At 50.9% G+C, this 12,886-nt stretch overlaps 1 protein-coding gene across 1 annotated transcript in view; it reads left to right on the top strand.

Annotated features, from left to right (window-relative positions):
* TGM1 (transglutaminase 1) overlaps positions 1-12,681 on the top strand; it is a 64,063-nt gene extending 51,382 nt beyond the window's left edge. Inside the window, exons 12-15 of the mRNA XM_086870858.1 lie at positions 3,653-3,931; positions 9,055-9,215; positions 11,672-11,808; positions 12,402-12,681. Of these exons, the coding sequence (XP_086726984.1) occupies positions 3,653-3,931; positions 9,055-9,215; positions 11,672-11,808; positions 12,402-12,681 (857 nt within the window). The remainder of the gene's footprint in view (positions 1-3,652; positions 3,932-9,054; positions 9,216-11,671; positions 11,809-12,401) is intronic.
* The last annotated feature ends 205 nt before the right edge of the window (positions 12,682-12,886 follow it).

Raw genomic sequence — 12,886 nt, 5'->3', positions numbered from 1 at the left:
CAGTGAGTGTGAGTGGCCGCAGGATCAGCACCCTGGGGGCCGGCTCTGCGGCCAGAGTGGACATCACTGACCAGTACAAACACCCCGAGGGTGAGTGGGAGTGACCACTCACTGAGTGACCACTCACTGAGTGACCCCCGAGTGAGCCCCGAGTGACCGCTCAGTGAGTGACTGCTCAGTGAGTGACCCCTGAGTGACCCCTGAGTGACCCCTGAGTGACCCCAGAGTGACCCTGAGTGACCCCCGAGTGACCCCCGAGTGACCCCAGAGTGACCCTGAGTGACCCCCGAGTGACCCCCGAGTGACCCCCGAGTGACCGCTCAGTGAGTGTGAGTGGCCGCTTTATGAGTGACCGCTCTATGAGTGACCCTGAGTGACCCCTGAGTGACCCCTGAGTGAACCGAGTGACCCCTGAGTGACCCCTGAGTGACCCCTGAGTGACCCCCGAGTGACCGCTCAGTGAGTGTGAGTGGCCGCAGGATCAGCACCCTGGGGGCCGGCTCTGCGGCCAGAGTGGACATCACTGACCAGTACAAACACCCCGAGGGTGAGTGGGAGTGACCACTCACTGAGTGACCACTCACTGAGTGACCCCCGAGTGACCCCCGAGTGACCGCTCAGTGAGTGACTGCTCAGTGAGTGACCCCTGAGTGACCCCTGGGTGACCCCTGAGTCTGAGTGACCGCTCAGTGAGTGTGAGTGACCGCTCAGTGAGTGACCGCTCAGTGAGTGACCGCTCAGTGACCCCTGAGTGACCCCTGAGTGACCCCTGAGTGACCCCTCCATGTTGGGTCAGTTCCGTTCCTGTCCCAGCTCTCGGTCACCCTTTGACCCCTGGAGCGATGACCCCAAACCCTGAGCTTGACCTTTGACCCCAGCACTGACCACTGACCACTGACCACTGACCCAGCACTGACCACTGACCACTGACCACTGACCACTGACCCAGCACTGACCACTGACCACTGACCACTGACCACTGACCACTGACCACTGACCACTGACCCAGCACTGACCATTGACCACTGACCACTGACCACTGACCACTGACCCAGCACTGACCACTGACCCAGCACTGACCACTGACCCAGCACTGACCACTGACCACTGACCCAGCACTGACCATTGACCACTGACCCAGCACTGACCACTGACCACTGACCACTGACCACTGACCACTGACCACTGACCACTGACCACTGACCACTGACCCAGCAATGACCACTGACCACTGACCCAGCACTGACCACTGACCACTGACCACTGACCACTGACCCAGCACTGACCACTGACCACTGACCACTGACCACCGACCACTGACCACTGACCACTGACCACTGACCCAGCACTGACCCAGCACTGACCACTGACCACTGACCACTGACCACTGACCACTGACCCAGCACTGACCACTGACCACTGACCACTGACCACTGACCACTGACCCAGCACTGACCACTGACCACTGACCACTGACCACTGACCACTGACCACTGACCACTGACCACTGACCCAGCACTGGCCACTGACCACTGACCACTGACCACTGACCACTGACCACTGACCACTGACCCAGCACTGGCCACTGACCACTGACCACTGACCACTGACCACTGACCACTGACCACTGACCACTGACCACTGACCCAGCACTGGCCACTGACCACTGACCCAGCACTGACCACTGACCAATGACCACTGACCAATGACCAATGACCATTGACCATTGACCAATGACCAATGACCATTGCCCAATGACCATTGACCAATGAGCAATGACCATTGACCAATGACCAATGATCAATGACCAATGACCAATGACCAATGACCATTGACCATTGACCAATGACCCAACCCTTGACCAATGACCATTGACCATTGACCAATGACCAATGACCATTGACCAATGACCAATGACCATTGACCAATGACCATTGACCAATGACCAATGACCCTTGACCATTGACCAATGACCAATGACCATTGCCCAATGACCATTGACCAATGACCAATGACCATTGCCCAATGACCATTGACCAATGACCAATGACCATTGACCATTGACCACTGACCATTGACCAATGACCAGTGACCATTGACCATTGACCACTGACCAATGACCAATGACCATTGACCAATGACCAATGACCACTGACCCTTTGACCACTGACCAATGACCATTGACCACAGACCATTGACCAATGACCAGTGACCATTGACCATTGACCACTGACCAATGACCAATGACCATTGACCAATGACCATTGACCAATGACCAATGACCATTGCCCAATGACCATTGACCAATGACCAATGACCATTGACCATTGACCAATGACCGTTGACCAATGACCAATGACCATTGACCACTGACCAATGACCAATGACCATTGACCAATGACCAATGACCAATGACCATTGACCCTTTGACCAATGACCATTGACCCAATGACCATTGACCAATGACCAATGACCATTGACCAATGACCAATGACCACTGACCCTTTGACCATTGACCAATGACCACTGACCAATGACCAATGACCATTGACCAATGACCAATGACCACTGACCCTTTGACCACTGACCAATGACCATTGACCACAGACCATTGACCAATGACCAGTGACCATTGACCACTGACCAATGACCAATGGTCAATGACCCTTTGACCAATGACCAATGACCATTGACCAATGGCCAATGACCAATGACCATTGACCAATGACCATTGACCAATGACCAATGACCAATGACCATTGACCAATGTCCAATGACCAATGACCATTGACCAATGACCAATGACCATTGACCAATGACCAATGACCAATGACCATTGACCAATGACCAATGACCACTGCCCAATGACCCAACCCTTGACCAATGACCATTGACCCTTTGAACATTGACCAATGACCACTGACCAATGACCATTGACCAGTGACCAATGACCACTGACCAATGACCAATGACCATTGACCACTGCCCAATGACCCAACCCTTGACCCCTTGACCCAACCCTTGACCAATGACCATTGACCCTTTGACCAATGACCAATGACCAATGACCATTGACCAATGACCAATGACCATTGACCAATGACCATTGACCAATGACCATTGACCATTGACCAATGACCATTGACCATTGACCAATGACCATTGACCAATGACCAATGACCATTGACCCTTTGACCAATGACCATTGACCATTGACCATTGACCCTTTGACCAATGACCATTGACCATTGACCATTGACCACTGACCAATGACCCAACCATTGACCAATGACCATTGACCCTTTGAACATTGACCAATGAGCACTGACCAATGACCAATGACCATTGACCACTGCCCAATGACCCAACCCTTGACCCCTTGACCCAACCCTTGACCAATGACCTTTGACCAATGACCAATGACCAATGACCACTGCCCAATGACCCTTTGACCAATGACCATTGACCAATGACCAATGACCAATGACCAGTGACCAAAGACCCAACCATTGACCCCTTGACCCAACCAATGACCACTGCCCAATGACCCAACCCTTGACCAATGACCCAACCCTTGACCAATGACCCAACCCTTGACCCCTTGACCCCTCCCCCGCCCCCTTGACCCCCATGACCTTTGACCCCTCCCCAGGCTCGGAGGAAGAGCGCCGCGCCGTCTCCACCGCCACCTCCCACGGCTCCCGCCCTCGCCGCCGCGCTCCGGCCGCGTCCGGCGAGGTGACCATGACGGTGACCGCCATCACCGCCGTGGCCGGAGCCCCCCTGGAGCTGAGGGCGGAGCTTCGCAACGCGGGGGCGGAGCCTCGGACGCTGCGGCTCCGCCTCTCGCTCTGCGCCGTGCGGTACACCGGGGTGGCCGGAGCCGCCTTCCGGCAGGAGCAGCACAGCCGGACGCTGCCGCCGGGGCAGGGTGAGGGGCTTGGGGTGGACTGGGTTATACTGGGAGGGACTGGGAGGGACTGGGAGGGACTGGGAGGAGAAAATTGGGGGAAATTTGGGGAAAAATGGGGAAAAATGGGGAAGAAAGGGTTAAAAATGGGTTTAAAATGGGAAAGAAAGGGTTAAAAATGGGTTTAAAATGGGGAAGAAAGGGTTAAAAAAGGGGGTTTGGTTTACTGGTTTATACTGGTTTGGACTGGTTTGGACTGGGAGGGGAAAATTGGGGGAAATTTGGGGAAGAAAGGGTTAAAAAAGGGTTAAAAATGGGGAAGAAAGGGTTAAAAATGGGTTTAAAATGGGAAAGAAAGGGTTAAAAATGGGGGAAATGGGGTTTTGGGGTTACTGGTTTGTACTGGTTTATACTGGTTTATACTGGGAGGGACTGGGAGGAAAAAATTGGGGGAAAATTGGGGAAAAATGGGGAAGAAAGGGTTAAAAATGGGTTAAAAATGGGGAAGAAAGGGTTAAAAATGGAGGAAATGGGGTTGGGGGTTACTGGTTTGTACTGGTTTGTACTGGGAGGGACTGGGAGGAGAAAATTGGGGGAAATTGGGGAAAATTTGGGGAAAAAAGGGTTAAAAATGGGGAAAAAAAGGGTTAAAAAAGGGTTAAAAATGGGTTAAAATGGTGAAGAAAGGGTTAAAAAAGGGGGAAAATGGGGGAAAAATGGGGAAGAAAGGGTTAAAAAGGGGGGGTTGAGGTTGCTGGTTTATACTGGTTTATACTGGGAGGGACTGGGAGGAAAAAATAGGGGGAAAATTGGGGGAAATTTGGGGAAGAAAGGGTTAAAAATGGGGAAAAAAAGGGTTAAAAATGGGTTAAAAATGGGGAAGAAAGGGTTAAAAATGGGTTAAAAATGGGGGAAAATGGGGGGAAAATGGGGACGAAAGGGTTAAAAAGGGGGTCTGGGGTTACTGGTTTATACTGGTTTATACTGGTTTATACTGGGAGGAAAAAATTGGGGGAAAATTGGGGAAAAATGGGGGAAAATGGGGAAGAAAGGGTTAAAAATGGGGGAAAATGGGGAAGAAAGGGTTAAAAAAGGGAGGTTGAGGTTGCTGGTTTATACTGGGTTGTACTGGTTTGGACTGGTTTGGACTGGTTTGAACTGGGAGGAAAAAATTGGGGGAAATTTGGGGAAAAATGGTTAAAAATGGGTTAAAAATGGTGAAGAAAGGGTTAAAAATGGGTTAAAAATGGGGGAAAATGGGGAAGAAAGGGTTAAAAATGGGGGAAATGAGGTTTTGGGGTTACTGGTTTATACTGGTTTGTGCTGGTTTGGACTGGGAGGGACTGGGAGGAAAAAATTGGGGGAAAATTGGGGGAAATTTGGGGAAGAAAGGGTTAAAAATGGGAAAGAAACGGTTAAAAATGGGTTTAAAATGGGGAAGAAAGGGTTAAAAATGGGGTTTGGGTTACTGGTTTATACTGGTTTGTACTGGTTTGGACTGGGAGGGACTGGGAGGAAAAAACTGGGGGAAATTTGGGGAAAAAAGGGTTAAAAATGGGTTAAAAATGGGGATGAAAGGGTTAAAAATGGGTTTAAAATGGGGAAGAAAGGGTTAAAAATGGGGGAAATGGGGTTGGGGGTTACTGGTTTGTACTGGTTTGGACTGGGAGGGACTGGGAGGAAAAAATTGGGGGAAATTTGGGGAAAATTTGGGGAAAAAAGGGTTAAAAATGGGGATGAAAGGGTTAAAAAAGGGTTAAAAATGGGTTAAAATGGTGAAGAAAGGGTTAAAAAAGGGGGAAAATGGGGAAAAATGGGGAAGAAAGGGTTAAAAAGGGGAGGTTGAGGTTGCTGGTTTATACTGGGTTGTACTGGTTTGGACTGGTTTGGACTGGGAGGAAAAAATTGGGGGAAATTTGGGGAAAAATGGTTAAAAATGGGTTAAAAATGGTGAAGAAAGGGTTAAAAATGGGTTAAAAATGGGGGGAAAATGGGGGAAAAATGGGGATGAAAGGGTTAAAAAGGGGGGTTTGGGTTTACTGGTTTATACTGGTTTGTACTGGTTTGTACTGGGAGGGACTGGGAGGAAAAAATTGGGGGAAAATGGGGAAATTTGGGGAAAAAAGGGTTAAAAATGGGGAAAAAATGGGAAAGAAAGGGTTAAAAATGGGTTAAAAATGGGGGAAAAATGGGGGAAAATGGGGATGAAAGGGTTAAAAATGGGAGAAAATGGGAAAGAAAGGGTTAAAAATGGGGGAAATGGGGTTTGGGGGTTACTGGTTTGTACTGGTTTATACTGGTTTATACTGGGAGGGACTGGGAGGAAAAAATTGGGGGAAAATTGGGGAAAAATGGGGAAGAAAGGGTTAAAAATGGGTTAAAAATGGGGAAAAAAGGGTTAAAAATGGGGATGAAAGGGTTAAAAAAGGGTTAAAAATGGGTTAAAATGGTGAAGAAAGGGTTAAAAAAGGGGGAAAATGGGGAAAAATGGGGAAGAAAGGTTTAAAAAGGGGGGGTTGAGGTTGCTGGTTTATACTGGTTTATACTGGGAGGGACTGGGAGGAAAAAATAGGGGGAAAATTGGGGGAAATTTGGGGAAGAAAGGGTTAAAAATGGGGAAAAAAAGGGTTAAAAATGGGTTAAAAATGGGGAAGAAAGGGTTAAAAATGGGTTAAAAATGGGGGAAAATGGGGGGAAAATGGGGATGAAAGGGTTAAAAAAGGGGGGGCTGGGTTTACTGGTTTATACTGGTTTGTACTGGGAGGGACTGGGAGGGACTGGGAGGGACTGGGAGGAAAAAATTGGGGGAAAATTGGGGAAAAATGGGGAAGAAAGGGTTAAAAATGGGTTAAAAATGGGGAAGAATGGGTGAAAAATGGGGGAAATGGGGATGAAAGGGTTAAAAAAGGGGGTTTGGGGTTACTGGTTTATACTGGTTTATACTGGGTTATACTGGTTTGTACTGGTTTGGACTGGGAGGAAAAAATTGGGGGAAATTTGGGGAAAAATGGGGAAAAAAAGGGTTAAAAATGAGTTAAAAATGGGGAAGAAAGGGTTAAAAATGGGTTAAAAATGGGAAAGAAAGGGTTAAAAATGGGTTAAAAATGGGGGAAAATGGGGATGAAAGGGTTAAAAAGGGGGTTTGGGGTTACTGGTTTATACTGGTTTATACTGGGAGGAAAAAATTTGGGGAAAATTGGGGGAAATTTGGGGAAAAAAGGGTTAAAAATGGGTTAAAAATGGGGAAGAAAGGGTTAAAAATGGGAAAGAAAGAGTTAAAAATGGGGGTTTGGGTTACTGGTTTATACTGGGTTATACTGGTTTGGACTGGGAGGAGAAAATTGGGGGAAAATTGGGGGAAATTTGGGGAAGAAAGGGTTAAAATTGGGAAAGAAAGGGTTAAAAATGGTGAAGAAAGGGTTAAAAATGGGTTAAAAATGGGGGAAAATGGGGAAGAAAGGGTTAAAAATGGGGGAAATGGGGTTTTGGGGTTACTGGTTTGTACTGGTTTGTACTGGGAGGGACTGGGAGGAAAAAAATGGGGGAAAATTGGGGGAAATTTGGGGAAAAATGGGTTAAAAAAGGGTTAAAAATGGGGGAAAATGAGGAAGAAAGGGTTAAAAAAGGGGGTTTGGGTTTACTGGTTTATACTGGTTTATACTGGTTTGGACTGGTTTATACTGGTTTATACTGGTTTGGACTGGGAGGAAAAAATTGGGGGAAAATTGGGGGAAATTTGGGGAAAAATGGGTTAAAAAAGGGTTAAAAATGGGGAAGAAAGGGTTAAAAATGGGGGAAATGGGGTTTTGGGGTTACTGGTTTATACTGGTTTGTACTGGTTTGGACTGGTTTGGACTGGGGGGAAAATTGGGGGAAAATTGGGGGAAATTTGGGGAAAAATGGGTTAAAAATGGGGAAGAAAGGGTTAAAAAAGGGTTAAAAATGGCGGGAAATGGGGTTTGGGGTTACTGGTTTGTACTGGTTTGGACTGGTTTATACTGGGAGGGCCAGGACAGCCCCAGCCCTGTGACGTCACACACGGGGATTCCCCCAGGACCCCCCCAAAATGTCTCCCCCCTCCCGTGCCTCAGTTTCCCTCCCTGTGCCTCAGTTTCCATCCCCGTGCCTCAGTTTCCTCCCGTGCCTCAGTTTCCCTCCCCGTGCCTCGGTTTCCCTCCCCGTGCCTCAGTTTCCCCTCCGTGCCTCAGTTTCCCCTCCCGTGCCTCAGTTTCCCTCCCGTGCCTCAGTTTCCCCTCCGTGCCTCAGTTTCCCCTCCGTGCCTCAGTTTCCCTCCCGTGCCTCAGTTTCCCCTCCGTGCCTCAGTTTCCCTCCCCGTGCCTCAGTTTCCTTCCCCTCCCGTGCCTCAGTTTCCCTCCCCGTGCCTCAGTTTCCCTCCCGTGCTTCAGTTTCCCTCCCCGTGCCTCAGTTTCCCCTCCCATGCCTCAGTTTCCCCTCCCGTGCCTCAGTTTCCCCCCCGTGCCTCAGTTTCCCCCGTGCCTCAGTTTCCCCCCCCGTGCCTCAGTTTCCCCTCCCGTGCCTCACTTTCCTCCCGTGCCTCAGTTTCCCTCCCCGTGCCTCAGTTTCCCTTCCGTGCCTCAGTTTCCTTCCCCTCCCGTGCCTCAGTTTCCCCTCCGTGCCTCAGTTTCCCCCCCCGTGCCTCAGTTTCCCTACCCGTGCCTCAGTTTCCCTCCCGTGCCTCAGTTTCCCTCCCCGTGCCTCAGTTTCTCCTCCCCGTGCCTCAGTTTCCCTCCCGTGCCTCAGTTTCCCTCCCGTGCCTCAGTTTCCCCTCCGTGCCTCAGTTTCCCCCCCATGTTTTCCATGTCCCCCATGTCCCCCCCCCCATACCCCGTGCCTCAGTTTCCCCGTGCCTCAGTTTCCCCGTCCCGCAGAGCACTCGGTGTCCATGTCGGTCAGTCCCTGTCCCCCCCCCACACCCCGTGCCTCAGTTTCCCCGTGCCTCAGTTTCCCCGTCCCGCAGAGGACTCGGTGTCCATGTCGGTACCCCCCCACACCCCGTGCCTCAGTTTCCCCGTGCCTCAGTTTCCCCGTGCCTCAGTTTCCCCGTCCCGCAGAGGACTCGGTGTCCATGTCGGTCAGTCCCTGTCCCCCCCCACACCCCGTGCCTCAGTTTCCCCGTTCCCCAGAGGACTCGGTGTCCATGTCGGTGGCCTTTGGCGAGTACCAGCCCCACGTGGGCGAGCAGGACGCGCTCAAGCTGACGGCGGCGGGGACGGTGCAGGAAACCGGGCAGGTGCTGGCCAAGGAGCTGCTGGTGCGGCTGCGCACGCCCGAGCTCAGCCTGACGGTAACCGGGGGGCACCGGGGGGCACCGGGGGGCACCGGGGGGTACCGGGGGGCACCGGGGAAAAATGGGGAAAAAATGGGAAAAACGGGAAAATTGGGAAAATTGAGAAAAACTAGGGGTAGACTTGTTGTCCCTCCATTCCCATTGACTTCAATGGGTAGACCTGATGTCCGTCAATTCCCATTGACTTCAATGAGTAGACCTGGTGTCTTTCAATTCCCATTGACTTCAGTGGGTAGACCTGGTGTCCATTTTATCCCATTGACTTCAATGGATAGAACTGGTGTCCTGGCACACCGGAGCTCACCATGATGGTAACTGGGAAAAACCGGGAAAAACTGGGGGGGAAACCGGGGGGGAAACTGGGCAGGTGCTGGCCAAGGAGCTGCTGGTGCGGCTGCGCACGCCCGAGCTCAGCCTGACGGTAACCGGGGGGCACCGGGGGGCACCGGGGGGCACCGGGGAAAAACGGGGAAAAACGGGAAAATTGGGAAAATTGAGAAAAACTGGGGGTAGACTTGTTGTCCCTCCATTCCCATTGACTTCAATGGGTAGACTTGGTGTCCTTAAAGCCCCATTGACTTCAATGGGTACACCTGGTGTCCTTCAGTTCCCATTGGTTTCAATGGGTAGACATGGTATCTGTTTTATCCCATTGACTTCAATGGGTAGACCTGTTGTCCATGAATTCCCATTGACTTCAATGGGTAGACCTGGTGTCCTTCAGTCCCCATTGGTTTTAATGGGTAGATCTGGTGTCCATTTTATCCCATTGACTTCAATGGGTAGACCTGGTGTCCTGGCACACCGGAGCTCACCATGATGGTAACTGGTAAAAACTGGGGGAAACCGGGGGGGAAACCAGGGGGGAAACCGGGCAGGTGCTGGCCAAGGAGCTGCTGGTGCGGCTGCGCACGCCCGAGCTCAGCCTGACGGTAACCGGGGGGCACCGGGGGGTACCGGGGAGAAATGGGTAAAACGGGAAAAATTGGGAAAAATTGGGAAAAAACGGGAAAAACTGGGAAAAACTGGGGGTAGACTTGTTGTCCCTTCATTCCCATTGACTTCAATGGGTAGACCTGATGTACGTCAATTCCCATTGACTTCAATGAGTAGACCTGGTGTCTTTCAATTCCCATTGACTTCAGTGGGTAGACCTGGTGTCCATTTTATCCCATTGACTTCAATGGATAGAACTGGTGTCCATTTTATCCCATTGAAATCAATGGGTAGACCTGGTGTCCTTCAGTTCCCATTGGTTTCTATGGGTAGACCCGGTGTCCCTCAATTCCCATTCACTTCAATGGGTAGACCTGTTGTCCTTAAAGCCCCATTGACTTCAGTGGGTAGACCTGGTGTCCCAAAATTTCCATTGACTTCAATGGGTAGATTTATTGTCCATAAATTCCCATTGAGTTCAATGGGTAGACCTGGTGTCCTGGCACACCGGAGCTCACCATGATGGTAACTGGGAGAAACTGGGAAAAACCGGGAAAAACTGGGGGGGAAACCGGGGGGGAAACCGGGCAGGTGCTGGCCAAGGAGCTGCTGGTGCGGCTGCGCACGCCCGAGCTCAGCCTGACGGTAACCGGGGGGCACCGGGGGGCACCGGGAAAAACGGGGAAAAACGGGAAAAAACGGGAAAAACTGGGAAAAACTGGGGGTAGACTTGTTGTCCTCCATTCCCATTGACTTCAATGGGTAGATTTATTGTCCATAAATTCCCATTGACTTCAATGGGTAGACCTGGTGTCCTTCAGTTCCCATTGGTTTCTATGGGTAGACCCGGTGTCCCTCAATTCCCATTCACTTCAATAGGTAGACCTGGTGTCCTTCAGTTCCCATTGGTTTCAATGGGTAGACATGGTATCTATTTTATCCCATTGGCTTCAATTGGTAGACTTGTTGTCCATGAATTCCCATTGACTTCAATGGGTAGACCCGGTGTCCTCAAATTCCCATTGAGTTCAATGGGTAGACCTGGTGTCCTCAAATTCCCATTGAGTTCAATGGGTAGACCTGGTATCCCTCCATTCTCATTGACTTCAATGGGTAGACCTGGTGTCTTTCAATTCCCATTGGTTTCAATGGGTAGACCTGGTGTCCCGAAATTTCCATTGACTTCAATGGGTAGACCTGGTGTCCCTAAATTCCCATTGGTTTAAACGGGGTAAAATTTTGGGGTAAAAAACAGGATTTTTTTGGAGTTCAAAATGAGGATTTTAGGGCGAAAAAACCCGGAATTTTTTGGGAAAAAACCGTGATTTTTTGGCATAAAACCCGTGATTTTTTTTGAGGTAAAAATGGGATTTTTTTGAGTTAAAAATTCCCATTTTGGGGTAAAAAACCCGGATTTTTTAAAAAAAAAAAAACGGGGATTTTTTTGCCGTAAATCCCGGGAATTTTGGAGCAATTCCAGGATAATTTTCGGGGCTGGATTCGGTCTCTCCCGGCAGCTCCTGGGCGAGGCCGTGGTGGGGCAGGAGGTGCCGATCCAGGTGGTTTTCCAGAACCCTCTGCCCAAAGCTCTGAGCGGAGCCACCCTGCGCATGGAAGGGGCCGGAATCGCCTGCCCCAAACCCGCGGCGCTGGGGTGAGTTGGACTGGTTTGGACTGGGAAGGGTTAAAGGGTTAAAAATCCAGGGAAAAAAGGGTTAAAAACGGAGATGAAAGGGTTAAAAATGGCCAAAAAAGGGTTAAAAATGGGGAAGAAAGGGTTAAAAAAGGGTTAAAAATGGGAAAGAAAGGGTTAAAAAAGGGTTAAAAATGGGGGTTTGGAGTTACTGGTTTATACTGGTTTGTACTGGTTTATACTGGGAGGGATTGGGAGGGATTAAAGGGTTAAAAATCTGGGGAAAAAAGTGTTAAAAATGGCCAAAAAATGGGTTAAAAATGGGGAAAAAAGGGTTACTGGTTTATACTGGTTTATACTGGTCCATACTGGTTTATACTGGTTTATACTGGTCCATACTGGTCCATACTGGTCCATACTGGTCCATACTGGTCCATACTGGTCCATACTGGTTTATACTGTTCCATACCGGTCCATACCGGTCCATACCGGTCCATACTGGTCCATACTGGTCCATACTGGTCCATACTGGTTCATACTGGTCCATACTGGTCCATACTGGTCCATACTGGTCCATACTGGTTTACACCGGCCCATCCCGCTTTCCCGCGCAGCTCGGTGGGGGCGGGGCAGACCATCCGGCTCAGCCAATCAGTGACGCCGCTGCGGGCGGGCCAGCGCCGCCTGGCGGCTGTTCTGGAGAGCGCCTCCCTCCCGCCGCTGCACGGCAGCCTCCAGTTCCTGGCGCGTACTGGGAGCACTGGGAGCACTGGGAGCGGCGGGGGAGGGGACGGGAGCGGCGGGAACGCGCTGGGGAATGGCGGGAACGCGCGCGGGGTTGGCGGGAGGAGGAGGGGGAGGAGGGGGAGGCGCGGGGGGAGCACGGGGGGGTGAGCTGGGAGGGACTGGGAGGGACTGGGAGGGACTGGGAGTCGTACTGGGCCATACTGGGAGCACTGGGAGGGGGTCTGGGAGCACTGGGAGCACTGGGAAGGGAACTGGGAGCACTGGGAGGGGGACTGGGCCATACTGGGAGCACTGGGAGGGGGACTGGGCCATACTGGGAGCACTGGGAGGGGGACTGGGAGGAACTGGGAGC

The sequence above is a fragment of the Cyanistes caeruleus genome, chromosome 33 (genome assembly GCF_971803275.1).
Source record: "Cyanistes caeruleus chromosome 33, bCyaCae1.hap1.1, whole genome shotgun sequence".
Taxonomy (NCBI): domain Eukaryota; kingdom Metazoa; phylum Chordata; class Aves; order Passeriformes; family Paridae; genus Cyanistes; species Cyanistes caeruleus.
The sequence above is the reverse complement of the archived record's forward strand: the minus strand, read 5'-3'. Positions and strand labels throughout refer to the sequence as shown.